Source organism: Erythrolamprus reginae, chromosome 2 (assembly GCF_031021105.1).
Source record: "Erythrolamprus reginae isolate rEryReg1 chromosome 2, rEryReg1.hap1, whole genome shotgun sequence".
NCBI lineage: Eukaryota > Metazoa > Chordata > Lepidosauria > Squamata > Dipsadidae > Erythrolamprus > Erythrolamprus reginae.
Window position 1 is genome coordinate 345155358 of NC_091951.1, and position 26122 is coordinate 345181479.

The window sequence follows — 26122 nt, forward strand, 5'->3', positions numbered from 1 at the left end:
CACCTAAATCCTACTCAAACACGAAGGGAATAATAAGAGGGGAGAATGATTCCAGAAAGAGGAGCTGAACAAAATCCTCCGATAACCACTAGAGACTAAAATGTTCCTTACAGCTGCATTTAGAGATTTTTAAATACACTTTTATAAGCAAAAATGAACGCAAAAGAGAATTAAAAGTTGGGTGAGCTAAATACTCAGGTACATTTTACACCCGCTTCCGCTTTTCAAATAACCCTCTTTGGAAAAGTCAGATTCTGGTGCAGTTGCACGTTATATCTTTTGTTTTGTAAAAATAATTGTGTTTAAATGTACAGCTAGTCCTCAGCTTATGATCACAATTGAGTGCAAAAATTCTGTTGCTAAACAAAACATTTGCTCAGTGAATTTTGCTATGGTTGTTAAGGGAATCACTGCAGTTGTTAAGTTAGTTAATAATAATAATAATAATAATAATAATAATAATAATGATAATAATAATAATAATAATATTATTAACTAACTTAACAACTGTAGTGATTATTATTATTATTATTATTATTATTATTATTATTATTATTATTATTATTTAGATTTGTATGCCGCCCCTCTCCGAAGACTCAGGGTGGCTCACAACAATAATAAAAAACAATATAACACAAATCTAATATTAAAAGAAAAGATATATAAAACCGCAGCAATTAAAGCCAAACAACACATACAGACCAAACATAAAATATAAAAGCCTGGGGGAAGTGTCTCAGTTCCCCCATGCCTGAGGATATAGGTGGGTCTTGGGTAATTTGCGAAAGACAAGGAGGGTGGGGGCCGGTCTAATCTCCGGAAGGGTCTTGATTCCAGAGGACCGGGGCCACCACAGAGAAGGCTCTTCCCCTGGGTCCCGCCAAACAACATTGTTTGGTCGACAGGACCTGGAGAAGACCAACTCTGTGGGACCTTATTGGCCGCTGGGATTCGTGCGGTAGAAGGCGGTTCTGGAGGTATTCTGGTCCAATGCCATGTAGGGCTTTAAAGGTCATGACCAACACTTTGAATTGTGACCGGAAACTGATCGGCAGCCAGTGCAGGCCGTGGAGTGTTGTAGAAACCATTGTTAAGTGAATCTGGCTTCCCAATTAACTTTGTTTGTCAGGAGGTCGCAAAAGGGGAATCACGTGACCCGAGGATGATGCAACCATCATAAATAGGACCGTCAAATAGCCAAGCATCCTAAGTTTGATCATGTGACCATGGTTATAAGCGTGAAAGTCACGTGACCCCGGAAATACTGGAACCGAAATATGAGCCAATTATAAGGGTCCAAAGCATAGAAACATAGAAGACTGACAGCAGAAAAAGACCTCTTGGTGCATCTAGTCTGCCCTTATTCTATTTCCTGTATTTTATCTTAGGATGGAGATATGTTTATCACAGGCATGTTTCAATTCAGTGACTGTGGATTTACCAACCACGTCTGCTGGAACTTTGTTCCAAGCATCTACTACTCTTTCAGTAAAATAATATTTTCTCATGTTGCTTTTGATCTTTCCCCCAACTAACTTCAGATTGTGTCCCCTTGTTCTTGTGTTCACTTTCCTATTAAAAACACTTCCCTCCTGAACCTTATTTAACCCTTTAATATATTTAAATGTTTCAATCATGTCCCCCCTTTTTCTTCTGTCCTCCAGACTATACAGATTGAGTTCATTAAGTCTTTCCTGATACGTTTTATGCTTAAGACCTTCCACCATTTTTGTAGCCCGTCTTTGGGCTATAACCTTTCTGTAGCCCGTCTTTGTAGCCCGTCTTTGTATTTCATAATACATTACCCATGTTACGAAAAAAATTACAGTGAGACATGAAGAGTTAGGCCTATGAAACCCAGTGCAGAACTTGAAAAGGCCACTAGAGGGGAGCAAAGAAATGAAAAAACCCCCTATCTCTGCTGCTCTCTAGTGAATGTATGGGTTTTTACAGCCTGTTTTAAAAATCTTGATGAATTTGTAATGAGTTCCACTGCATAATTTTTAACCCTGCGTGATTTACTAGGATAATTTTTTTAAAAACCACTTGGATTTCGACCCCTAGAACATAGTTCCCTCTAAGTTGAGCAGTGAGCAATCGCTCACTTAAAAATCATCATCAACTCAGAGTTTTCCAAACCTGCCCAGAAGCCGAGAGGGAAAGAGTGAGAGGGAAGGAGAGAGAGAGGAAGAGAGGAAGAGAGAGAAACAGATAGAAAAAAGAGAGGAAGGAAAAGAGAAAGAAAAAGAATGGGAGTAAGGAAGAGAGAAAGAAAATCAAAATCTAGTTTGAAACTAGCTCAACTATTTAAGTGGCATTTTGATATTGATAGAGTTGCCCTTTTATGAGCTCACTGTTATAGACACACAGTACAGTATTTTATTTTGAAATTCTCTGAGGCAAAACAGGGTGGGTTTTTTGTTTGTTTGTTTGTTTATTTATTAATTATTTCTGTGCCACCCAGTCCCGAAGGGACTGCCGCTCATACACTATACTTTTCCGCCCACCCCCCAAAAAAATTAGAGGGAACACTGCCCTAGAATTCCTTGGCAAGGATGCTGGCTGAGGAATTCTGGGACTTGAAGTTCACACTCAGGTGGGGAAACACTGCTCTAGAAAGTATTGGGATATGGATGATTAGTTTAACCAACTCTTGCCTTATCTTAGCTAACTCTCTCTCAAATTCTGCGCATAAAGAAAACAAAAGGGTGGTTTTTTTTACTCTGACAAGCTTTTCTGAATCGCCTCTCCATTTGCTGACGATGGTGGATGCGGAGATGTTGAAGAACGTTGTGTTACATTCAGTGGCGACAGCTTTAGCCAGCAAAGTTTTTCCAGTACCTACAAGTTGAAAGAAAAAGGCAATGTTTACTCTCCAGTCTTAAAAATGTATGAAGAATGTTTGCAGAAATTGGGTATGTCTACTCTAGATGTACTTTTCTAGACAAGAAGGATTAGGGGTGACATGATAGCAGTCTTCCAATATTAATTGTTGGCATGTCTCGGTATAGCTATGCTATGAAACCTTTGACATCACTGAGCAGAGAATTTTAACAGAGCGTGGATGTGTGATAAAGCCAAGACACAGACTTAGTTAAATAAGTATTATTTACATTTAACAAAATATAGAAACAATCCAGAATAAGCACGAAGCAAATGCAGGATAATAAGCACTGAGCAATTACAAGATTAGAAGCACAAAGCAAAATAAAATATAGATAATAAGCACAAAGCTAATACAAGAAGATACGCACGAAGCATAAACACAACTCCCCCCTCTCTCAAGGCAAAGTAAAAAGGAAATGACTGAGCAGACTAATGAGCTTTTATAGCTTCAATGAGGAAGTGGCGAAACAGCCTTGAATATTAACTCTTCAAGTACAAGTTAACTCTTTAAGTGCACATTAACCCTTTAAGTACAAGTTTGGTACAAGTGTAAAATATGCAGTTTACAATGGCAATCCCTAACAACCATGTATCTGTACTAACATTAATGATGATGATGACAACGACAACAACAACAACAGAGTTGGAAGAGACCTTGGAGGTCTTCTAGTCCAACCCCCTGCTTAGGTAGGAAACTCTATACCAGTGATGGCAAACCTATGGCACAGGTGCCATAATAATAATAATAATAATAATAATAATAATAATAATAATAATAATAATAATTTATTAGATTTGTATGCCGTCCCTCTGCGAAGACTCAGAGTGGCTCACAACAACAATACACCATGTACAAATCTAATGTAAAAAAAAACACAATTTAAAATCCTTATTATAAAAATAAAAACAATCACACAACCTAACAGACCATACATAAACCATAATAGCTAGGGGTATATCAGTTTCCCCATGCCTGGCGACAAAGGTGGGTCTTCAGGAGCTTTTGAAAGGCAAGGAGGATGGGAGCAGTCCTAATCCCTGAGGGGAGTTGATCCCAGAGGGCCAGGGCCGCCACAGAGAAGGCTCTTCCCCTAGGTCCCGCCAGATGGCATTGTTTAGTCAACGGGACCTGGAGAAGGCCAACTCTGTGGGACCTAATCGGTCGCTGGGATTCATGCAGCCCTCCCCAGGCATTGCATAAGTGGCATAAGTGGCATAGGTGCAATAGTGTATGCACAAAAAAGGTTCGCTCTCACTGCTCTATACTATTTGAGGGGCTGCCACAAAGAAGAAGGAATCAACCTATTCTCCAAAGCTCCTGAGGGTAGAACAAGAAGCAACAGATGGAAATTAATCAAGGAGAGAAGCAACCTAGAGATAAGGAGAAACTTAGAAACATAGAAACATAGAAGACTGACGGCAGAACAAGACCTCAAGGTCCATCTAGTCTGCCCTTATACTATTTCCCGTATTTTATCTTAGGATGGATCTATGTTTATCCCAGGCATGTTTAAATTCAGTTACTGTGGATTTATCTACCACGTCTGCTGGAAGTTTGTTCCAAGGATCTACTACTCTTTCAGTAAAATAATATTTTCTCACGTTGCTTTTGATCTTTCCCCCAACTAACTTCAGATTGTGTGCCCTTGTTCTTGGGTTCACTTTCTTATTAAAAACACTTCCCTTCTGGACCTTATTTAACCCTTTAACATATTTAAATGTTTCGATCATGTCCCCCCTTTTCCTTCTGTCCTCCAGACTATACAGATTGAGTTCATTAAGTCTTTCCTGATACGTTTTATGCTTAACATATCAGGAAAGACTTAATGACTTCCTGATGGTTAATAACTTCCCAATTGTTAAAACAATCAGTGGAACAGCTTGCCTTCAGAAGTTGTGAATTTTGATCACATGACCATGGCGATGCTGCAGTTGTCATAAGTGTGGAAAAGGTTCATATAGGCACTGTTTTCAATAACAATAACAATAGAGTTGGAAGGGACCTTGGAGGTTTTGTAATCCAACCCTCTGCCTAGGCAGGAAACCCTACACTACTTCAGACAGATGGTTATACAACATCTTCTTTAAAACTTCCAGTGTTGGAGCATTCACAACTTCTGGAGGCAAGCTGTTCCACTGATCAACCGTTCTGACTGTCAGGAAATTTCTCCTTGGTTCTAAGTTGCTTCTCTCCTTGTTTAGTTTCCACCCATTGCTTCTTCTTCTACCCTCAGCTGCTTTGGAGAATAGGTTGACTCAGTGATGGCTCCTATGGGAATGGTCAGAAAAGCAGTTCCGGTAGCAAAATTTGGAGCGCCAAGTTAACCCAAACCACCCAATTTGCACTGAAAGATGTTGAAACCAAATGCATAAGCCACGGCCACATCGTGGTAGTAAAACTTTTGGTAGCCCATCACTGGGTTGACTCCCTCTTCTTTGTGGCAACCCCTGAGATACTGGAAGACTGCTATCATGTCTCCCCTGGTCCTTCTTCTTATCAAACTAGCCATGCCCGGTTCCTGCAACGTTCTTCATATGTTTTAGCCTCCAGTCCCCTAATCCTCTTTGTCTCTCTTCTCTGCACTTTTTCTAGAGTCTCAACATCCATGCAGTATTCCCAGTGTGACTTTAAGTTTAACAGCTCACATAAGAGAAACATCTTTCAGCTGTGGTGAGGGGGGCATTTGCCCAGGTTCGCCTGGTGCACCAGTTGCGGCCCTATTTGGACCGGGAGTCACTGCTCACAGTCACTCATGCCCTCATCACCTCGAGGCTCGACTACTGTAATGCTCTCTACATGGGGCTACCACTGAAAAGTGTTCAGAAATTTCAGATCGTGCAGAATACAGCTGCGAGAGCAATCATGGGCTTTCCCAAATATCCCCATGTTACACCAACACTCTGCAGTCTGCATTGGTTGCCGATCAGTTTCCAGTCACAATTCAAAGTGTTGGTCATCACCCATAAAGCCCTTCATGGCACCGGACCAGGGTATCTACGAGACCGCCTTCTGCCGCACAAATCCCAGCGACCGGTTAGGTCCCACAGAGTTGGCCTTATCCGGGTCCCGTCAACAAAACAATGTCGTTTGGCGGGGCCCAGGGGAAGAGCCTGCTCTGTGGGGGGGCCGGCCCTCTGGAACCACCTCCCCCTGGAGATTAGAATTGCCCCCACCCTCCTCGCCTTTCGTAAGCTCCTTAAAACCCACCTCTGCCATCAGGCATGGGGGAACTGAGATATTCTTTCCCCCTAGGCCTTTACAATTTATGCATGGTATGTTTGTTTGTATGTATGTTTGGTTTTACAATAAGGGTCTTTTAGTTGTTTTAGTATTGGATTTACATGCTGTTTTTTATTACTGTTGTTAGCCGCCCTGAGTCTACGGAGAGGGGCAGCATACAAATCCAATAAATAGATAGATAGATAGATAGATAGATAGATAGATAGATAGATAGATAGATAGATAGATAGATAGATAAATAATAAACAAACAAATAAATAAATAAGTGCCGTTGTAACTTCAAGCAGTCACTAAATGAACTGTTGTAACTCGTTATGGTGATTGTTGGCATGCAAAATGGAAAAGAGTCACAAAATTGAAATTTAAAAAATATAATACCTGGAGGCCCATATAGCAGAAGTCCCTTCCAAGGAGAAAGAATGCCTGTAAACAACTGTGGGTACTGTGGAGAAAAAGGAAGAAAATGAAAAAGGCCATCATTAGACAACAGGCTGTTTGGAGCAATAAACACACAGCAGGTCACTCTAGCACAGGGGTGCAAAACTGAAGCCCCAGGGACCAAATCCGGCCTCCCTAGAAAGAGTAAAGGATTGACCTGCAGTGACCCTGCCAGCAAAAATGGACTCCAGATATTCGTTTTCGGCTGGGACGGGCCCAAGCTCCATTCTGCCTTGGCCATCTCACACTACTTACCAGAGCTAACAAAACTTTCACCAGACCCACCCTAGAATACAGCTCATCTGTTTGGAACCCACACTGTATCTCGGACATTAACATCCTCGAAAACGTCCAAAGATACTTCACCAGAAGAGCCCTTCACTCCTCCACTCGAAACAGAATACCCTACGAAAATAGACTAACAATCCTGGGTCTAGAAAGCTTAGAACTACAGCACCTAAAACACGATTTAAGTATTGCCCACAAGATCATATGCTGCAACATCCTACCGGTCGATGACTACTTCAGCTTCAACCGCAACAACACAAGAGCACGCAACAGATTCAAACTTAATATTAACCGCTCCAAACTTGACTGTAAAAAATATGACTTTAACAATCGAGTTGTCGAAGCGTGGAACTCATTACCGGACTCAATAGTGTCAACCCCTAACCCCCAACATTTCTCCCTTAGACTATCCACGATTGACCTCTCCAGGTTCCTAAGAGGTCAGTAAGGGGCGTACATAAGTGCACTGGTGTGCCTTTCGTCCCCTGTCCAATTGTCTTTCCTTTATCTCATATATCATATATATTTTCTTCCTTTCATATATGTTCTCCTCTATTTTTACATATTATCTTTATATATATTACTTCATGTCTATTCTCTTCCATATGTATTGTGTATTGGACAAATGAATACATAAACAAACAAACAAACAAACAAATAAATAAGTATTGCCCAAAAGATCATACGCTGCAATGTCCTGCCTGTCAACGACTGCTTCAGCTTCAACCACAACAACACAAGAGCACACAACAGATACAAGCTTAATATTAACCGCTCCAAATTGAACTGTAAAAAATACGACTTTAGTAATCTAGTTGTCGAAGCGTGGAACTTGTTACCGAACTCCGTAGTATCTTCCCCTAACCCCCAACACTTTACCCTTAGACCAGTGTTTCCCAACCTTGGCAACTTGAAGATATTTGGATGTCAACTTCCAGAATTCCCCAGCTGGGGAATTCTGGGAGTTGAAGTCCAGATATCTTCAAGTTGCCAAGGTTGGGAAACACTGCCTTAGACTATCCACGGTTGACCTCTCCAGATTCCTAAGAGCTCAGTAAGGGGCGTTCATAAGTGCACTAGCGTGCCTCCCATCCCCTGTCCTATGGTCTCTCCTACATCTCATATATAGTATCTACTATCCCTATATCTTGTCTTCTATTCTCTTATTGATATACAGTATTTTATTCCTTTATTTTCACGTCTATTCTTTCTATAATATACTTTACTTGATATACCCTCTATAACCTTCATTGTGTGCATTGGACAAAATAAATAAATAAAAATAAAAATAAATAAATATATTTTCACTGGCAGAGGGTTGCAGAAGGCTGCCCCAGCCGAAAACAGAGCTCAGGACCCATTTTCGGTGGCAGAGCACTTGGGCCACCACATGAGTTGCCTGTGGGTGACTGGTGGGCGGGTGTATATTGACAGCCCCTCAGAGACATTTAGTAATGAAAGAGTTAACTAAAGTGTGCCTTATTAGATCCTCCTATTATGATGTAATATCCTGCCAATCTCTCCTCACTTCCTCCTTCTTCTTCACTCCTCATTCCTCATTTTTTTTTTCTTCTCTGCTATCCTCCATTATGTAAAGACGTATATTTTACGTTGTCCCTCGAGACAAGTTTTATGTTTTTAAAATAAATATATCTTGTTTGAACAAATGACTAAAGGCTTTTATCCATCGACTCCGCGGGGTTAAAGTTCTAACAGACTTTAATCACTCACAAACCGCGACACAGCCCAGCGAAATTTTGCTTCTAAGCAGACATAACGAAAAGCAGATTTTAAAGTGCAAGGGAAAAGTGCAGCTCATCTGTTTGGAACCCACACTGCATCTCGGACATTAACATCCTCGAAAACGTCCAAAGATACTTCTTAGGATCTAATCATAAACCATCTCCGGAAAGGAGTCAAACTCGGCCTAATCAGCATTCCTTAGATCAGTGTTTCCCAACCTTGGCAACTTGAAGATATTTGGACTTCAACTCCTAGAATTCCCCAGCCAGCATCCGGTCACAATTCAAAGTGTTGGTAATAACCTTTGAAGCCCTTCATGGCATTGGACCAGAATACCTCCGGAACCGCCTTCTACCGCACGAATCCCAGCGACCGATAAGGTCCCACAGAGTTGGCCTTCTCCGGGTCCCGTCGACCAAACAATGTCGTTTGGCGGGCCCCAGGGGAAGAGCCTTCTCTGTGACGGCACCGGCCCTCTGGAATCAACTCCCCCCGGAGATTAGAACGGCCCCCACCCTCCTTGTCTTTCGCAAATTACTCAAGACCCACCTATATCGCCAGACATGGAGGAATTAAGACATCTTCCCCAGGCTTTCTTATATTTTATGTTTGGTATGTATGTGTTGTATGGTTTTTAAATTGTTGGGGGGTTTTTAATGTAATTTTATTATTAGATTTGTTCCATTGTTATACTGTTGTTTTTTTTTGTTGTTGTGAGCCGCCCCGAGTCTTCGGAGAGGGGCGGCATACAAATCTAATAAATTGAATTGAATTCTGGGAGTTGAAGTCCAAATATCTTCAAGTTGCCAAGGTTGGGAAACACTGCCTTAGATAACAAGTCCATTCATCATTTAAGCATATGAATTTGCTCACCGATGTCCTGGGCAGCAAGCATTCAGCAGAGAATATCTTTTATTGAGGCAGAAATCGTGGTTTTAAAGCCTTGTCCAATCACGCCCCCGTCTCACATATCTCCCATTGAACAACATTGAAACTCCACACCCAATTTCCCACAATCCTTTGCCTTTATACTGCCTGGAAGTGACATCACACCCCAAAGAGGCTTAGTCTGTACACTAATACCTTTTACTATGCAACTCTTCTCACCTTCTCAGCAATATCCTCTAGCGAGGGTCTATCCACTGACTTTCCACTTTAATGTCTTCTTCATCCTCTGACTGGGGCCACTCCCCCATTGTCACATCAGCGCCCTCTAGTGGTTCCTCAGGTAAACTCAGGTCACTTTCTCCTTCATTCTTGCTCTCTGTCTCAGCTGGCAACCCCCCTGGCCTAGAGTATCCAGAGGGGCCTGGCTCACCCTCCTCAGAATCTGATATGACCAGAGGTGGACAAGAACCACTCACAACAAAGTACCCCTTTTTATCATGCTGTTGTAAGTTTGAAGGGTCACTAAATGAACAGTCGTAAATCTGGGACACCCTGTGCGTCTCGGCCATGGGAACAGAGGTCGCTTGTGCGACTTTTGAAAAGGCGGTTCCGTCGCCCCCTTACCCTGATGGGATACACAACGGCTTCCTTGACCAACCGCTTGGCTGCGTCAAGCCCGATGATGCAATTCCAGTTCACGTTGGGGCTGTGAAGGTAGATATCCTGCAAGACACGGGTGGATCTCCTTAAAAACAGACCTTCCATTTTTCCTGGGCAAGCAAAATAAACACGCAGCAAAATAAGCTGGGCCATGCTGTAACACTGGGGGGAGGGGGGCAAAGAATTATGTTCTGTTCTACTCTACTCCTATTCCTATTCTCCTCTCCTCTACTCTATTCGGGCTGGTTCATCCTTTCTTGAATTCATGGCTGTGTCCAACCTCAGCAACTTTAAGACTAGTGGACTTAGCTGGGGAAATTCTGGGGGTTGAAGTCTACAGGTATAGAGTAGAGCAGAGCAGAGCAGGGTAGGATAGGGTAGGGTAGAGTAGGGTAGAGTAGGGTAGAGTAGGGTAGGGTAGAGTAGAGTAGAGTAGAACAATAGAGTAGAGTAGGGTAGAGTAGGGTAGGATAGGGTAGAGTAGAGTAGAGAAGAGTAGAAGAATAGAGTAGAGTAGGGTAGGGTAGGGTAGGGTAGAGTAGGGTAGGGTAGGGTAGGGTAGAGCAGAGTAGAGCAGAGTAGAGCAGAGTAGAGTAGAAGAATAGAGTTGTAGAGTAGAGTATTATATAAATTTCACTTCAATATATGCCAATTAGTGTGCATATAACGTTCTTCTCTTCTCTTCTACTCTACTCTACTCTATTCTACACTTCTATTCTACTCTGCTCTAGTCTATTCTACTACTCTACTCTAAAGTTAGAGTAGAGTAGTAGAATAGACTAGAGCAGAGTAGAATAGAAGTGTAGAGTAGAGTAGAGTAGAAGAGAAGAGAAGAATGTTATATGCACACTAATTGGCATATATTGAAGTGAAATTTTGTTGCATACAGCTGTCAAAGGGTCATCACATCCAATATACTCTACAATGTAAGAATAAATAAATAAATAAATAAATAAATAAATAAAGAAAGAAAGAAAGAAAGAAAGAAAGAAAAGTACAGAATTATACCTATACAGTGGCACCTCTACCTAAGAACGCCTCTGCTTACGAACTTTTCTAGATAACAACCGGGTGTTCAAATTGTTTTTTGCCTCTTCTCAAGAACCATTTTCCACTTACAAACCCGAGCCTCCGAAACTGTAACCGGAAAAGGCAGGGAGATGCCTCTGTGGGGCCTCTCTAGGAATCTCCTGGGAGGAAACAGGGCCGGAAAAGGCAGCGAGAAGTCTCCGCGGGGCCTCTCTAGGAATCTCCTGGGAGGAAACAGGGCTGGAAAAGGCAGGGAGAAGCCTCTGTGGGGCCTCTCTAGGAATCCCCTGGGAGGAAACAGGGCTGGAAAAGGCAGCGAGAAGTCTCCGCGGGGCCTCTCTAGGAATCTCCTGGGAGGAAACAGGGCTGGAAAAGGCAGGGAGAAGCCTCTGTGGGGCCTCTCTAGGAATCTCCTGGAAGGAAACAGGGCTGGAAAAGGCAGCGAGAAGCCTCTGTGGGGCCTCTCTAGGAATCCCCTGGGAGGAAACAGGGCTGGAAAAGGCAGCGAGAAGTCTCCGCGGGGCCTCTCTAGGAATCTCCTGGGAGGAAACAGGGCTGGAAAAGGCAGGGAGAAGCCTCTCTGGGGCCTCTCTAGAAATCTCCTGGGAGGAAACAGGGCCGGAAAAGGCAGGGAGAAGCCTCTGTGGGGCCTCTCTAGAAATCTCCTGGGAGGAAACAGGGCCGGAAAAGGCAGGGAGAAGCCTCTGTGGGGCCTCTCTAGGAATCTCCTGGGAGGAAACAGGGCCGGAAAAGGCAGGGAGAAGCCTCTGTGGGGCCTCTCTAGAAATCTCCTGGGAGGAAACAGGGCCGGAAAAGGCAGCGAGAAGCCTCTGTGGGGCCTCTCTAGGAATCTCCTGGGAGGAAACAGGGCTGGAAAAGGCAGCGAGAAGCCTCTGTGGGGCCTCTCTGGGAATCTCCTGGGAGGAAACAGGGCCTCCACCCTCCCTGTGGTTTCCCCAGTCGCAGGCACTATTTGCTTTTACATGGACACCTATGAGAAAAATGGCTTCTTCTTACAAACTTTTCTACTTAAGAACCTGGTCACGGAATGAATTAAGTTCGTAAGTAGAGGTACCACTGTAGTTTAAGTTGCAAAGGTTGAATAACTTTCCTCTAATTAGTTACGGAGAGAATTCGTAACACACCCAGATAGGAATAAACCTGAGTAAAATTGACCAGAGTTCTTTTGGGCCACTTAATTTTAGGCTAGAGCCTTGATGGCGAACCTATGGTACGTGTGCCAGAGATGGCATGCCAAGCCCTCTCTGCGGGCCTGCCAGCCATCGCCCAAGCCCAGCTCCACTGCACATGTGTGTGCGCCTCCTGCTGGCCAGCTGGGCTTTGGGTCTCTGCTCCGTATGCGCGGAGGTGGAGCACATGCAGAGTTGCCAAGGTTGGAGACCCCTGTATGAATGTATAAACGTAATGAACATTAATATATTGGTGTTACTCCTGTGTCTTCAGCTTGACTTTCAATATAGACAACTAGACACAAGAACAGTTTTTTCCAGAATGCCATCACTCTGCTAAACAAATAATTCCCTCAACACTGTCAACTTTTTACTAAGTCTGCACTTCTATTCTACTAGTTTTTCTCATCATTCCTATCATTTTTTTTCTCCCACTTAGGACTGTGTGACTGTAACTTGTTGCTTGTATCCTAAGATTTTTATTAATATTGATAGTTTCTTCATTGCTTATTGACCCCTATGACAATCATTAAGTGTTGTACCGCATGATTCTTGACAAATGCATCTTTTTCCTTTAGGTAGACTGAGAGTATCTGCACGAAAGACAAATTCCTTGTGTGTCCAATCACACTTGACCAATAAAGAATTCTTTTATATTCTATTCTAATATCAAAATGGATAAGAGGAGTTGAATGAGGCTACCTATATAACATCCCTGTCCTACTGCCCTCATTTATCGGTATTTAATTTATGTTTATGTTTACAGTATACCAATACCTGCTATATTGTATATGTTCTGGCTGAATGAATGAATGAATGAATGAATGAATGAATAAATAAATAAATAATAAATATATATTAAAAAAATAAAATGAAATAAAATGAAATAAAATGAATATAATAATTTTATATCATATCATATCATATAATAAATAAAATAAAATAAAATAAATACAATAAAATAATAAAATAAAATAAAATAAATACAATAAAATAATAAAATAATATAAAATAAAATAAAATAAATAAAATAATGAAATAAAATGAAATGAAAAAAATAAAATAAAATGAATAAAATAAAATAAAATAATAAAATAATGAAATGAAATGAAATGAAATGAAATAAAATAAATAAAACAAAACAAAACAAAACAAAACAAAACAAAACAATAAAATAAAATAAATAAAATAAATAAAATAAAATAAAATATATAAAATAAAAATAAAATATATAAAATAAAAATAAAATATATAAAATAAAATATATAAAATACAATAAAATACAATAAAATAAAATAAAATACAATAAAATAAAATAAAATAAAATAAAATAAAATAAAATACAATAAAATAATATAAAATAAAAATAAAATAAAATAATAAACCATCCTTGGTCTGGCAACAAAAACTCACGTTGCTGACAACGGTTGCAAGCTCCCTCATTTCACTGGTCATCCCAAGTAAGGCGCCCAAAGGTTTTAATAGACGTTCCTAGACAAAAGGAAAATAGACACCGGTTGCAGAAAGTATTGTTTGGGTTGACTGCCGGTCTTCCTATTGTTACCTTCCAATCACCTACCCCAGCGGTCGGCAACCCATGGCTCTAGAGTCGCATGTGGCTCTTTCATCCTTCTGCTTTGGCTCCAGTAATGGGTTGTAGCCAGAACGGGAGGTGAAGGTGAAGGCGGGGAGAGAGATGGCCATTCCGGTGGCAAAAATGGAGCTGCGCACATAGCCAGCAGGCAGGTGCGTCCTTGCGTAAGATTCAGCTTTTGTGTATGAGCCGGAAGCCAAATCTCACACAAGAACGCATGCAAGACTGAGATTTTGGTGATTTTTAAGCCTGCAAAGACTTAGGACTGGAAAAAAACCCCTTCAGAGTAGCAATGAAAACAAGCCTGCAAAGACTTAGGACCAGTGTTCTCTCTAAATGTTTTTTGGGGTGGGCGGAAAAGTATAGTGTCTGAGCGACAGTCCCTTCGGGACTGGGCGACACAGAAATAATAATAAAATTTCCCTCTCGGCTTCTGGGCAGGTTTGGAAAACTCTGAGTTGATGATGATTTTTAAGTGAGCGATTGCTCACTGCTCAGCTTAGAGGGAACTATGCTTAGGACTGGAAAAAAAACTTCAGAGTAGCAATGAAAACAAGCCTGCAAAGAATTAGGACTGGGGGGAAAACTTCAGAGTAGCAATGAAAACAAGCCTGCAAAGTCTTAGGACTGGGGGGAAAACTTCAGAATAGCAATGAAAACAAGCCTGCAAGCAGGGAAGATTGTTAGCACCTTGTTAGGGCTGGGGGGGAAAAACCCTATTTTGGAGGGAGTAGCAATGAAAACAAGTTTGCAAATACCTAGGGCTGGGGAAAAACTTCGGGCTAGCAATGAAAAAATCCAATAATAATAATAATAATAATAATAATAATAATAATAATTATATTTATATATAATTATAATTATATATATAATTATAATTTAGATTTGTATGCCACCCCTCTCCGAAGCCAGGAACATCGTTAGCACCTTGTTATGGCTGGGGGGAAAAGTTTCGAAAAAGCTACATTCGGAGTTATAAGAGGCGCCCAAATTTTCAACCTCTTTTTTTTTTTTTTTCTGTGGTGGGGAAAGGTGCATCTTATACCCTGAAAAATACTGTAATTGTTTCTGGAGAACTAATCACATTTGCCAGCTATTGGTTAAAAATAACGTCACTCACCGAAGGGTCTGGATTGCAGTTAAAGCTGTGTATGGAGATTTCACTGGATGCTCCTTTGATAGCATCCTGAATCAGGCCACGGAAGTCAATGATTTGGCCCTGCAGGAGAAACGAACACGATTTGCTAATCCTGATCTCTTGGAATAATTAAGATACCAAACAAGACAGAGACAGACTTAAATGGATAGTTAGAACTACAGTACAGAAAAAACAATTAAGATTAAGATTAAGATTTATTAGATTTGTATGCCGCCCCTCTCCGAAGACTCGGGGCGGCTCACAACAAAATACAATACATAGAATTCAAATCCAATAAAGTTCAAAAATGAGATTTAAAACCCATAGATATTAAAAGCAATCGCACTGCACAATCACACCATTCTCATATACCCTGTTTCCCCGAAAATAAGTCGTACCCCGAAAGTAAGGCATGTCAGAGGTTTTGCAGAATTTGCTAATATAAGGCATCCCCCGAAAATAAGGCGTAGTCAAGTTTACATACGGTACGGTGGAAAAACATACGGTACCATTCAAAGCTGTTCATAGCAGTACCGTAATAATGTGGCGTCCCCTGCTGGCCCCTTCCATCGCTTTGTACCGTCCAGTACAGCAGACACAGTCTGCTGCTGTCTCACCGCCATTACAGTCTCCACTACAGTGCGTAGACTGTAGTTCCTCTGGTGGCCAGAAGCTGCAATAGCGGGAGTATACTGTTGTACCATATAGGTAAGTGCCATAATTTGCGTGGGTGGGTGCCATACTGACAGGTACCGTACCGTAATCAGTGTACCGTACGGTACACTTTCTTTGGGGGTGTCAGCTTTTCTGCCTGTGAATTTGTCTTATTTGAGAAATATAAGGCACCCCCTGAAAATGAGACATAGCACAACTTTTGGAGCAAAAATTAATATAAAAGAGCTGGGGTGGAGCAGCAGGGAGAGTGCTGTACTGCAGGCCACTGAAGCTGACTGTAGATCTGAAGGTCAGCGGTTCAAATCTCATCACCGGCTCAAGGTTGACTCAGCCTTCCATCCTTCCGAGGTGGGTAAAATGAGGACCCGGATTGTGGGGGCAATAGCCTACCTCTGTTAAAAAGTGTTATTGCTAACATGTTGTAAGCCGCCCTGAGTCTAAGGAGAAGGGCGGCATAAAAATTGAATAAATATGAATGAATGAATGAATAAATAAATAAATAAATAAGACAGTGTCTTATTTTCGGGGAAGCACGGTATTACAGACAGGAAAAAAGGTGGTGATGGGGGAAGAGATAGTGATTCCCCCCATGCCTGGTGACATAGATAGGTCTTCAACATCTTGCGGAAGGCAGGAAGGGTAGGGGCAATTTTAATCTCCGGGGAGAGTTGATTCCAGAGGGCCTGGGCCGCCACAGAGAAGGCTCTTCCCCTGGGTCCCGCCAAATGGCATTGTTTAGTTGACGGGACCCGGAGAAGACCAACTCTGTGGGACCTGATTGGCTGCTGGGATTCATGTGGCAGAAGGCGGTCCCGGAGGTATTCTGCTCCGATGCCATGTAGGGCTTTATAGATCATCACCAACACTTTGAATTGTGACCGGAAACTGATTGGCAACCAGTGAAGAACCTGCCAACCTGCCTTCCACTGAGGACCTGTATACTGCATGAGTCAAAATGAGGGCTGTAAAAATATTTACTGACCCCTCGCATCCTGGACATAAATTGTTTCAACTCCTACCCTGAAAATGACACTATAAGGCAGTGATGGCAAACTTTTTCTGGTTTGCATGCCAATAAGTGGGGCGGTGTGTGTGTGTGCATGCGTGCCCACACCCATAATTCCATGCCCCTGCACACACATTTGTACATGACACACATCCCAGCTTCTGGCATGCACTGGCATGCCCACTTTTCGCTCTCCCTAGGCTTCAGAGCCTTCCTAGGAGCCTGAGGAGGGTGAAAATGGCCTCCCCTATAGGCCATTGCCAATTATTGCAATGATACGGCAAACCTATCTTGCTAATTGTTGTCGTTGGTTCTGGGCCAGCTCCTGCAGCTGGGGATTTTGATGTAGATTTATGTAGATTTATCGCTGCCGGAAGGTTCGTGCGATTTTTCGGTTGCTGCGCACATGCACAGCAGTCAAACCTTTGCCGCAGTGCCTAGAGCGGTGGCTGGAGCCAGCAGCAAAAGCGGCTGACCCGAGGTCTGGCTGCATGGCCTGCTCTCTGCCCACCTGCGCTGCAGGCATCTCTTGGCGCACACGATGATGGCGCCCCAAGCAGGTTGCCTTCAAGAGCAGCACTGTGCTCCCGAAGGCCATGACTTGCTCGGGGTACCATCGCCATTTATTTATTTTATTTATTTATTATTTAGATTTGTATGCCGCCCCTCTCCGCAGACTCGGGGCGGCTCACAACAAAATAAAACAATTCATGACATCTAAATTATAGTTTAAAATATTAAAAAAAAACCATTTACTAAGCAAACATACATACAAACATACCATGCATAAATTGTCTCAGTTCCCCCATGCCTGATGGCAAAGGGGAGTTTTAAGGAGTTTATGGAAGGCAAGGAGAGTAGGGGCAGTTCTAATCTCTGGGGGGAGTTGGTTCCAGAGAGTCAGGGCCACCACAGAGAAGGCTCTTCCCCTGGGGCCCGCCAACCGACATTGTTTGGTCGACGGGACCCGGAGAAGGCCCACTCTGTGGGACCTAATCGGTCGCTGGGATTCATGCGGCAGAAGGCGGAGATATTCTAGTCCAATGCCATGAAGGGCTTTAAAGGTCATAGCCATGCCGAGAGATGCCTGCAACGTGGAAGAGCCCAGAGCAGGCTGTGCAGCCGGAGCTCGGGGCCGCCCGGCTTGGTCCCCGCACTGCATGCCACCTTCTTGGCATGGCCCCTTCTGCACTTCGGGGACAAGGTGGAGGAGTCCCCAAATGGTAAGGGGCATGGCGGGTGGGCTATGAGTGATGGAGCTGCAGCAAGTGGCAGGGCGTGGGGGCACGAGCAGCGGTAGGGCTGGGGTGGGGCGGCGGGAGAGCAGATCACTTACCTTATTTTCAGCCTTTTTTGTTTCCACGCTTGCCAAAATTTGGCAAAATCTCATTGGCACGAGCGTCCTCGTGCGAGATTTGGCTTCTGCGCATGCGCAGGAAACCGAATCTCATGCCGGGCGCATGCATGCACTCGCACCGCATTCTGGGAGCGCCAGGCGATGGTGGTATAAGACCCTTAATGTTTGAAGGATTTTGACTCACTCTCTTAGAAGGAGGGCCTTCTCCAGAGCCTTTGTGGATCGCAGATACGTTTAAACCAAACTCCGACGCAACTTGAGTTAAAGGACCTTCATTCTCCTGTAAGGGAAAAACAGATATATATTCTGAAGTTAGTGAGAGCCAGCTTGGTCTAATGATTAAGGCACCAGGTTACAAAGCAGGAGACTGTGAGTTCAAGCACCATGTTAGCCATGAAAGCCAGTTGAAAGACTTTGGGCCAATGAGCAGGAGAACATGTGTTCTAGTCCCGCCTTAGCCATGAAAGCCAGTTGAAAGACTTTGGGCCAATCAGCAGGAGAACATGTGTTCTAGTCCCGCCTTAGCCATGAAAGCCAGTTGAAAGACTTTGGGCCAATGAGCAGGAGAAGATGTGTTCTAGTCCCGCCTTAGCCATGAAAGCCAGTTGGAAGACTTTGGGCCAATCAGCAGGAGAACATGTGTTCTAGTCCCGCCTTAGCCATGAAAGCCAGTTGGAAGACTTTGGGCCAATCAGCAGGAGAACATGTGTTCTAGTCCCGCCTTAGCCATGAAAGCCAGTTGGAAGACTTTGGGCCAATCACCAACATGTTCTGAGTTCTAGTTCTGCCTTAGCCATGAAAGTCAGGTGGGAGACTTTGGGCCAGTCACTCTCTCCCAGCTCACCTCTCCTCACAGGGTTTTTATTGTGGGAAAATGGGGAAAAGGTATATTTGATATATTTATCATCTGGAGTTGCTATTATCATTATCATTATCAACTACAATAATAATGTGTTATTAATGTGTGTGGGGGGGTGTTAGTTTTTAATTAGTTGATTGGATTTAAGATATTGTGTACTATATATTTTATATGTTGTGAGCCGTCCCAAGTCCTTGGAGATGGGTGGCATAGAAATTAATAATCCAATTAATAAATAAATAAAATAAATAGTGATTTCATTTGCTTTGATATCCAGCATAGTGATCTCGTTTGCTGTGTTGTATTGTTAATAATAATAATAATAATAATAATAATAATAATAATAATAATAATGTGAAAGTGGTCCCAGTGGTACTTGGCACAGTGCCAAAGGATCTCAGCGGACATTGGAAAACCATCGGAATTGACAAAATCTCCATCTGTCAATTGCAAAAGGCCGCTTTACTGGGATTAGCAAACATAATTTGCCGCTACATCACGCAGTCCTAGGTGCTTGGGAAGCGCCCGACTGGTGATGAAATACGAAATCCAGCATAGTGATCTCGTTTGCTGTGTTGTATTGACATAATACTAATAATAATAATAATAATAATAATAATAATAACAACAACAAAAACAACAACAACCACCACACCAGATATCACGGTTATCGAGGGCCAAAGAGTGCAGTTTGTTAGTATCGCTGTACCAGGAGATTTATTTATTTATTTATTTATTTATTTATTTATTTATTTATTTATTGATTGATTGATTGATTGATTGGATTTGTATGCCGCCCCTCTCCAGAGACTCGGGGCGGCTAACGGCGACAATAAAACAGTGTACAATAGTAATTTGGTATTGATGATTAAAAATCAATTAATATAAAAACCAAACATACAGTACATACATACATACATACCATGCATAGAATTGTAAAGGCCTAGGGGGAAGAAGGATCTCAATTCCCCCATGCCTGGCGGCAGAGATGCCAGAGTTGAAGAAAAAGAACTGGAAAAAATTATGAAATGTTGCGACCTGACCATTGAAACTACATGGCTATGGATGAAACATGTAACAATTATACCCATTGTCATTGGGGTAAAACATATCAAGAAATTGCAGCTTCCTGAAATAACATGGGGAAAAACTGCGCTACTTGGAACATCATATATTTTAAGAAGATACCTGGTTAATATCTAGGATACTGGCAGCCACCATTAGCACCAGTCAGTGGTATTTGTGACACTTTTATAAATGTTCAATTGACTGAGTTTCACGTTTAATGAATAAAAAAGATAATAATAATAATAGATAGATACAGTTGATGGACTTTCATGTTTAATGAATAAAAGAGATATTTATGTATGTATGTATGTATGTATGCATGCATGCATGCATGCATGCATGCATGTATTTATTTATTTATTGGATTTGTATGCCACCCCTCTCCGCAGACTCGGATAATAGATAGATAGAAATAAATAAATAAAATAAATATCCCTCATTTATCGTGGGTGTTACGTTCCAGGACCACCCCTGATAAATGAAAATCCACGAAGTAGGGGCGCTATATTTATTTATTTATACACTATTTTAAGGCTTTATAAACTCTCCCCCACACTAAATAAACCTTTCCCATTCCCTTAATAACCTTTGTACCTTTATACTTACTGTAAAATGTTTTGAATTCCTAAATCTACATGCTGAAACGATGCTCCACGTGAAATGCCCGAGTGTAGGAGCAGACTCGAGTTCTGCAGAAAACCCGCAAAGTAGCGAAAACCCGTGATATATTTTTTCCATTAATATTTTATTAAAAAATCTCGATGCACCAAGTCCAAGAAAGGTGGACCGCGAAGTGGCGAGGGAACACTATAATTTTAAAATATTACTTCACAGGCAGGTGGTCATTGACTTGGAAGAAGGTGTGTGGGATAGATTCACCACCTTGAATTATTTGAAAAAAAATAATCCTAAATATCGGATACAAATAAATAAAATAGTACAGTGATCCCTCGATTTTCGTGGGGGTTGCGTTCCCAGACTGCCCGCGAAAGTCGAATTTCCGTGAAGTAGAGATACGGAAGTAAAAACACCATTTTTGGCTGTGGACAGCCAAAAACCAGCCCCACACACCCTTTTCCAAGGCCGTGCAAGGAGCCGGGCTTGAAGTTGGGGGCGGGGAGCGACGAAAGTGCAGAGGCCGGCAAAAATTGTTTTGAATGTCGGCTGCCCCTGCCCGACCAGCACCTCCGGCCCCCTCGCCGCTACCCCCCGCCCGCCCCTCTCACCGGCTTTCTTGGGGCACGGGTCCTCCTGCAGCAGCGCTGGCGGCTACAGCTTCTCGTCCTCCTCATTTGAACACTAGCTACTCTGAGCGCTTTGAGAATGCCCACCCCGCCCCTCTCGCAGTCCCTTAGCTGAGAGCACTTTCATCCCAGCTGTCAGCGAGGGGGCTGCAGGAGAGGCGGGGCAGACGTTCTCATAGAGAAAGAGCAACAGACAGAGCGAGATAGAAAGGAGAGAGGAAGAGAGAGGGGGAGAAAGAGAGAGAGCAAGAGGGGGGGGAGAGGGGAAGGTAGAGAGAGAGAGAGAAATGATAAAAAAAAAGGGAGAAAAAAGAGAAATGAGAAAATGAAGCAGAGAATGACAGGAAAGAGAGAGAAAGAGAGAGAGAAGTGACTCTTGGTGATGACGTATGTCATCATCGGGTGGGAAAAACCGTGGTATAGAAAAAAACCCGTGGAGTATTTTTTAATTAATATTTTTTGAAAAACCGTGGTATAGCCGTTTCGCGAAGTTTGAACCCGGGAAAATCGAGGGATCACTGTAAATGATTTTTTAAAAACTGCCTCATAGGCAGGTAGCCCTCGACATGCAAACCTTCGTTATGTGACCGTTCAAAGTTAATACAGCCCTGGAAAAAAAAATTATCACACTTAAGACTGTTGCAGGAGCCCCACAGTCATGTGATCAAAATTAGGGCACCCGGTCTGTGTTTATGGCGGTTGCAGCGTCCACGGACAGCCGTTTGCGACTTTCCCAGCTGGCTTCTGACAAGTGAAAGCAGTAAACAAACAAAAAGGAGATTTACCTGCTTTGAGTTCTCTTTGCAGACTTTGAGTTCGGCTACAGTGGTGGGTGACACTTTGGACTGGGGCCTCCCCTGATGTTGGTTAATCTTGGGAAGATTCCGGCAGGTGCCACTAGGGGCTCTATAGAGGAAAAATGGATTTTTTAAAAAATATATATTTATTAAGTTTTTCCTTTTTTTAAAAAAAGTACATGATCATATTTACAGATGAATCTACATCATATATATATTCCTATCAATATTGTCTTTTAATTGCTTCTGAATTTCTTAATATTTTATTTCAATGCTTTTTTTAAGTTTCTTTTTTTTGTCCATTGGTACCATTTTGTCCAGGTTTCATAATACTGTAATGCGATTCTTTTCGATTATTAAGCTCCATTGTCAATCTGTCCATCTCTGCAGTCGTATATTTTCTTGATAATCTCATTGTCTTCAGGTATTTGCGGATTTTTCCAGTTCTGTGCAAATACAATCCTTGCAGCTGTTGTAATATGCAAGCTTAAATATTTTACATTTTTAGAATAGGTACCTCTCATAATACCCAGTAGACAAAACTCTGGCATATATTCTATTTTTATATTTGTTATTTGACACAACCAATTATTTATTTTTTTCCAATATTTTCTTGTCTCTGGACATAACCACCATAGATGAAAAATGGATTTTAGTTGAGCGCCTAAGTCCTCGAGCCCACTGCAACAACATTGCCAAAATGGCTTTAAGAGTTGTTAACCTAATCCTTTGCAGCTTCTTCTCTGGTAATTTTGAACTGCTAACTATAGCTTACAAAACATTTGTCAGACCAATCCTAGAATACAGCTCGCCTGTATGGAACCCACATTGCATATCTGATATCAACACAATTGAGAGAGTCCAGAAATATTTCACAAGAAGAGTCCTTCACTCCTCTTCTCACAACAAAATACCTTACTCCACCAAATTGAAATTCTTTGATTAGACAACTTACAACTCCGTTGTCTCCATTCCGACTTAACTAAAGTTCATACAATCATATACCAAAATGTCCTACCTGTTAACGACTACTTCACCTTCAACCGCAACAACACACAAGCACGAAATAGATTTAAATTAAATGTCAATCGCTCCAAACTAGACTGCAAAAAATACGACTTCAGCAACAGAATAATCAACGCCTGGAATGCACTACCTGACTCTGTGGTTTCTACTCCTAACCCCAAAACCTTTAACCTTAGACTATCTACAATCAACCTCTCCTCCTTTCTAAGAGGTCTGTAAGCGGCGTGCATCAGCGCACCACTGTGCCTACCGTCCCTGTCCTATTGCCTTCTTTTGTTACTTTAAAAAAAAAATATTATTATTATTATTATTATTATTATTATTATTATTATTATTATTATTATTATTATTAATTAGATTTGTATGCCGCCCCTCTCAGTAGACAAATATTTTTTGTTAAAAAAAGAAAAGAATTGGTTAGTTACTGTTTACTGACAAACCAAAGTTGGCTTGGTTCAGACAACAGAAACAAAAAACAAAAAACCCTTGTCTACCATGGACCTCACTCCATTCCTAAGAGATCCTTAAAGGGGGCGTGCATAAGCGCACCAGCGTACCTACCACTCCTGTCCTACTTTCCCCCTTTATATGTACTTCTTTTGTTTATGTTTATACCTATACCTGCTCTCTAGTACATATTTAATAGATAGATAATAGATAGATAGATAGATAGATAGATAGGTAGATAGATAGATAGATAGATAGATAGATAGATAGATAGATAGATAGATAGATACATAGATACATAGATAGATACATAGATAGATACATAGATAGATACATAGATAGATACATAGATAGATACATAGATACATTGCTGGGTTGGATGGATGGGTGGATGGATGGATGGATAGAGATAGATAGATAGATAGATAGATAGATAGATAGATAGATAGATAGATGACAGAGATAGATAGATAGTGTTCTGTCTGGGTTCCCCCAGACCTCAACACCAACTGGAAAAAACAGCCAGACACTCTGGTAAAAGCCAAAAGTATTTTATAGCTGGAAAAAATAAGCACAGAGGAAAACCTGTTCTTCCCAACAGACAGGCTATAATACGTTACAGCAGGGTCCTGATGTCCAGACAATACAGCAAGCTTCTTGCTGGCACCCGCCCCCCCAAGGTTTCAATAGTCAAAGGCACAAACCAGGATTCCAAGACGCCAAAGTTCACAGCCAGGTCCCACGACTCTCAAAGATAAAACTCCACAAGCCAGGAAGAGTGGGTCTGCCTTTTAGCCTTTCCCAAGAGCACCACACCCAAACCCAGCTGTTGCCACTTTAATGCTGAAAGTACTTAGCCAATTGATTCCGTCTCTGAGTAGCTCTTCTTTGTCGCAGATCAATTATGGCTTGTGCATTTTCCTCTAAGGAATCCAGGCTGCTTGCTGGGGAGAGCTCCCCCTGGTGGGACTCTGGCTGTCCTCCCTCTTCTTCAGCCTGGGATTCCTCCTCCTCGTCTGTCTGCACCTCCTGTTCCTCAGCCTCTCCCTCTGAGCTGGAAACCGACAGAAGGTCAGCCGTTCCCTGAGGGGCCTCAGACGGAACCACAACACCATTCCCCCGCGGAAGGCCCCTCCCCACCTGCCAGCAGAGAAGACGCGGTCTCTGAGGGAACTGGGCGTGAAAATCCCGAATAAGGTCGGGAGCGTCCAACAACGCCGCTTCCACCCAGGAGCAATCATCAGGGTCCCCCTCCACCCATTGCACCTTGTACTGGAAGCAACCGTCCACCCAACGGGAATCCACAATGTCATGTACCATAGCTTCAGGGAGGTGGTCACGAACACACGGGGCAGGAAACACGGGAACATTGGGACGGAGCGGACAATCGGGAGGAACAGGGACTAACAGTGAACGGTGAAACACAGGGTGAACCCGCAAGTTGGCCGGCAGGGTGAGCCGGTAGGCCACCGGATTGATCACCCGCTCAACGGGAAAAGGACCCAGGAACCGGGGATCTAATTTGTGTCGGGGTAATTCAGAGGCTACGTATTTCGTGGACAGCCACACCTGATCCCCCACCACCAAGGGGGGCACATCCCGTCTGGAGCGATCAGCCACCCTCTTGTAGTCCTCCTTGGCTTTATTCAGGTACCTCTTCACCATCTCGTGGACCGCCTGCAGCTCTGAGAGAAAGTCCTCAGCAGCAGGCACCGGGGAATCTAGGAGGGTCAAGGGAAAGAAGCGAGGGTGAAATCCATAATTTGCGAAAAAGGGCGTGAGCCGGGTCGATGAGTGGCGGGAGTTGTTAAAAGCGAACTCCGCTACAGGGAGGAATCGGGACCAATCAGTCTGGCGATCCGCCACAACACACCTCAGGTATTGCTCCAGTATCCCTATAACTTTTTCTGTGCCTCCATCGGTCTGGGGGTGCTGCGTCGATGCGAGGCACACGGACACATTCAGGGCCGACATCAATTCCCGCCAAAACCGGGCTGTGAATTGTGTTCCCCTATCAGAGACCACTCGATCCGGAAGCCCATGTAACCTAAACACGTGGCTGATAAACATTTGAGCCGTGAGTTGGGCAGTGGGCACCCTAATGCAAGGTACAAAATGGACCATCTTGGTGAGCATATCCATCACCACCATGACTACCGTGAAGCGAGCAGAGGAAGGCAAATGAGTTACAAAGTCAATGGACACGGCACCCCAGGGTCTCTCAGGCGTGGGCAAAGGTTGCAGTAATCCCGGTGGGGCTCCAGTCACCCCCTTGGCCGTACGACACCGGACACAGGTGGCCACATAGGAACGCACATCATCTTGGATGCGTGGCCACCAGAATGTCCGAGAGACCAGCTCCAATGTTTTGAACAGGCCAAAATGCCCCGCCACTGGACAGTCATGACACTGGGTCATAATCAACCCTCTCACTGGGCCGGCGGGAACATACAGCTGCCCCCGGTACCGAAGCAGACCGTCTTGAAACGTCCAGGGGGAATTGGGTGTTAACTCCCGCACTCTCTGCGCTACAAACCCATCCTCCCGC

General features: G+C 42.9%; 1 protein-coding gene across 4 annotated transcripts in view; it reads right to left on the reverse strand.

Moving 5' to 3' along the window:
- KATNAL2 (katanin catalytic subunit A1 like 2) overlaps positions 1-26122 on the reverse strand; it is a 72012-nt gene that overhangs the window by 13825 nt on the left and 32065 nt on the right. For all 4 annotated transcript variants that reach the window (XM_070743599.1, XM_070743601.1, XM_070743602.1 and 1 more), the window contains exons 5-11: positions 22090-22210; positions 18318-18413; positions 15078-15176; positions 13777-13854; positions 10109-10207; positions 6506-6569; positions 2723-2841 (exon numbers count right to left, since the gene is read on the reverse strand). In XM_070743599.1, coding sequence (XP_070599700.1) covers positions 2723-2841; positions 6506-6569; positions 10109-10207; positions 13777-13854; positions 15078-15176; positions 18318-18413; positions 22090-22210 — 676 coding nt within the window. The remainder of the gene's footprint in view (positions 1-2722; positions 2842-6505; positions 6570-10108; positions 10208-13776; positions 13855-15077; positions 15177-18317; positions 18414-22089; positions 22211-26122) is intronic.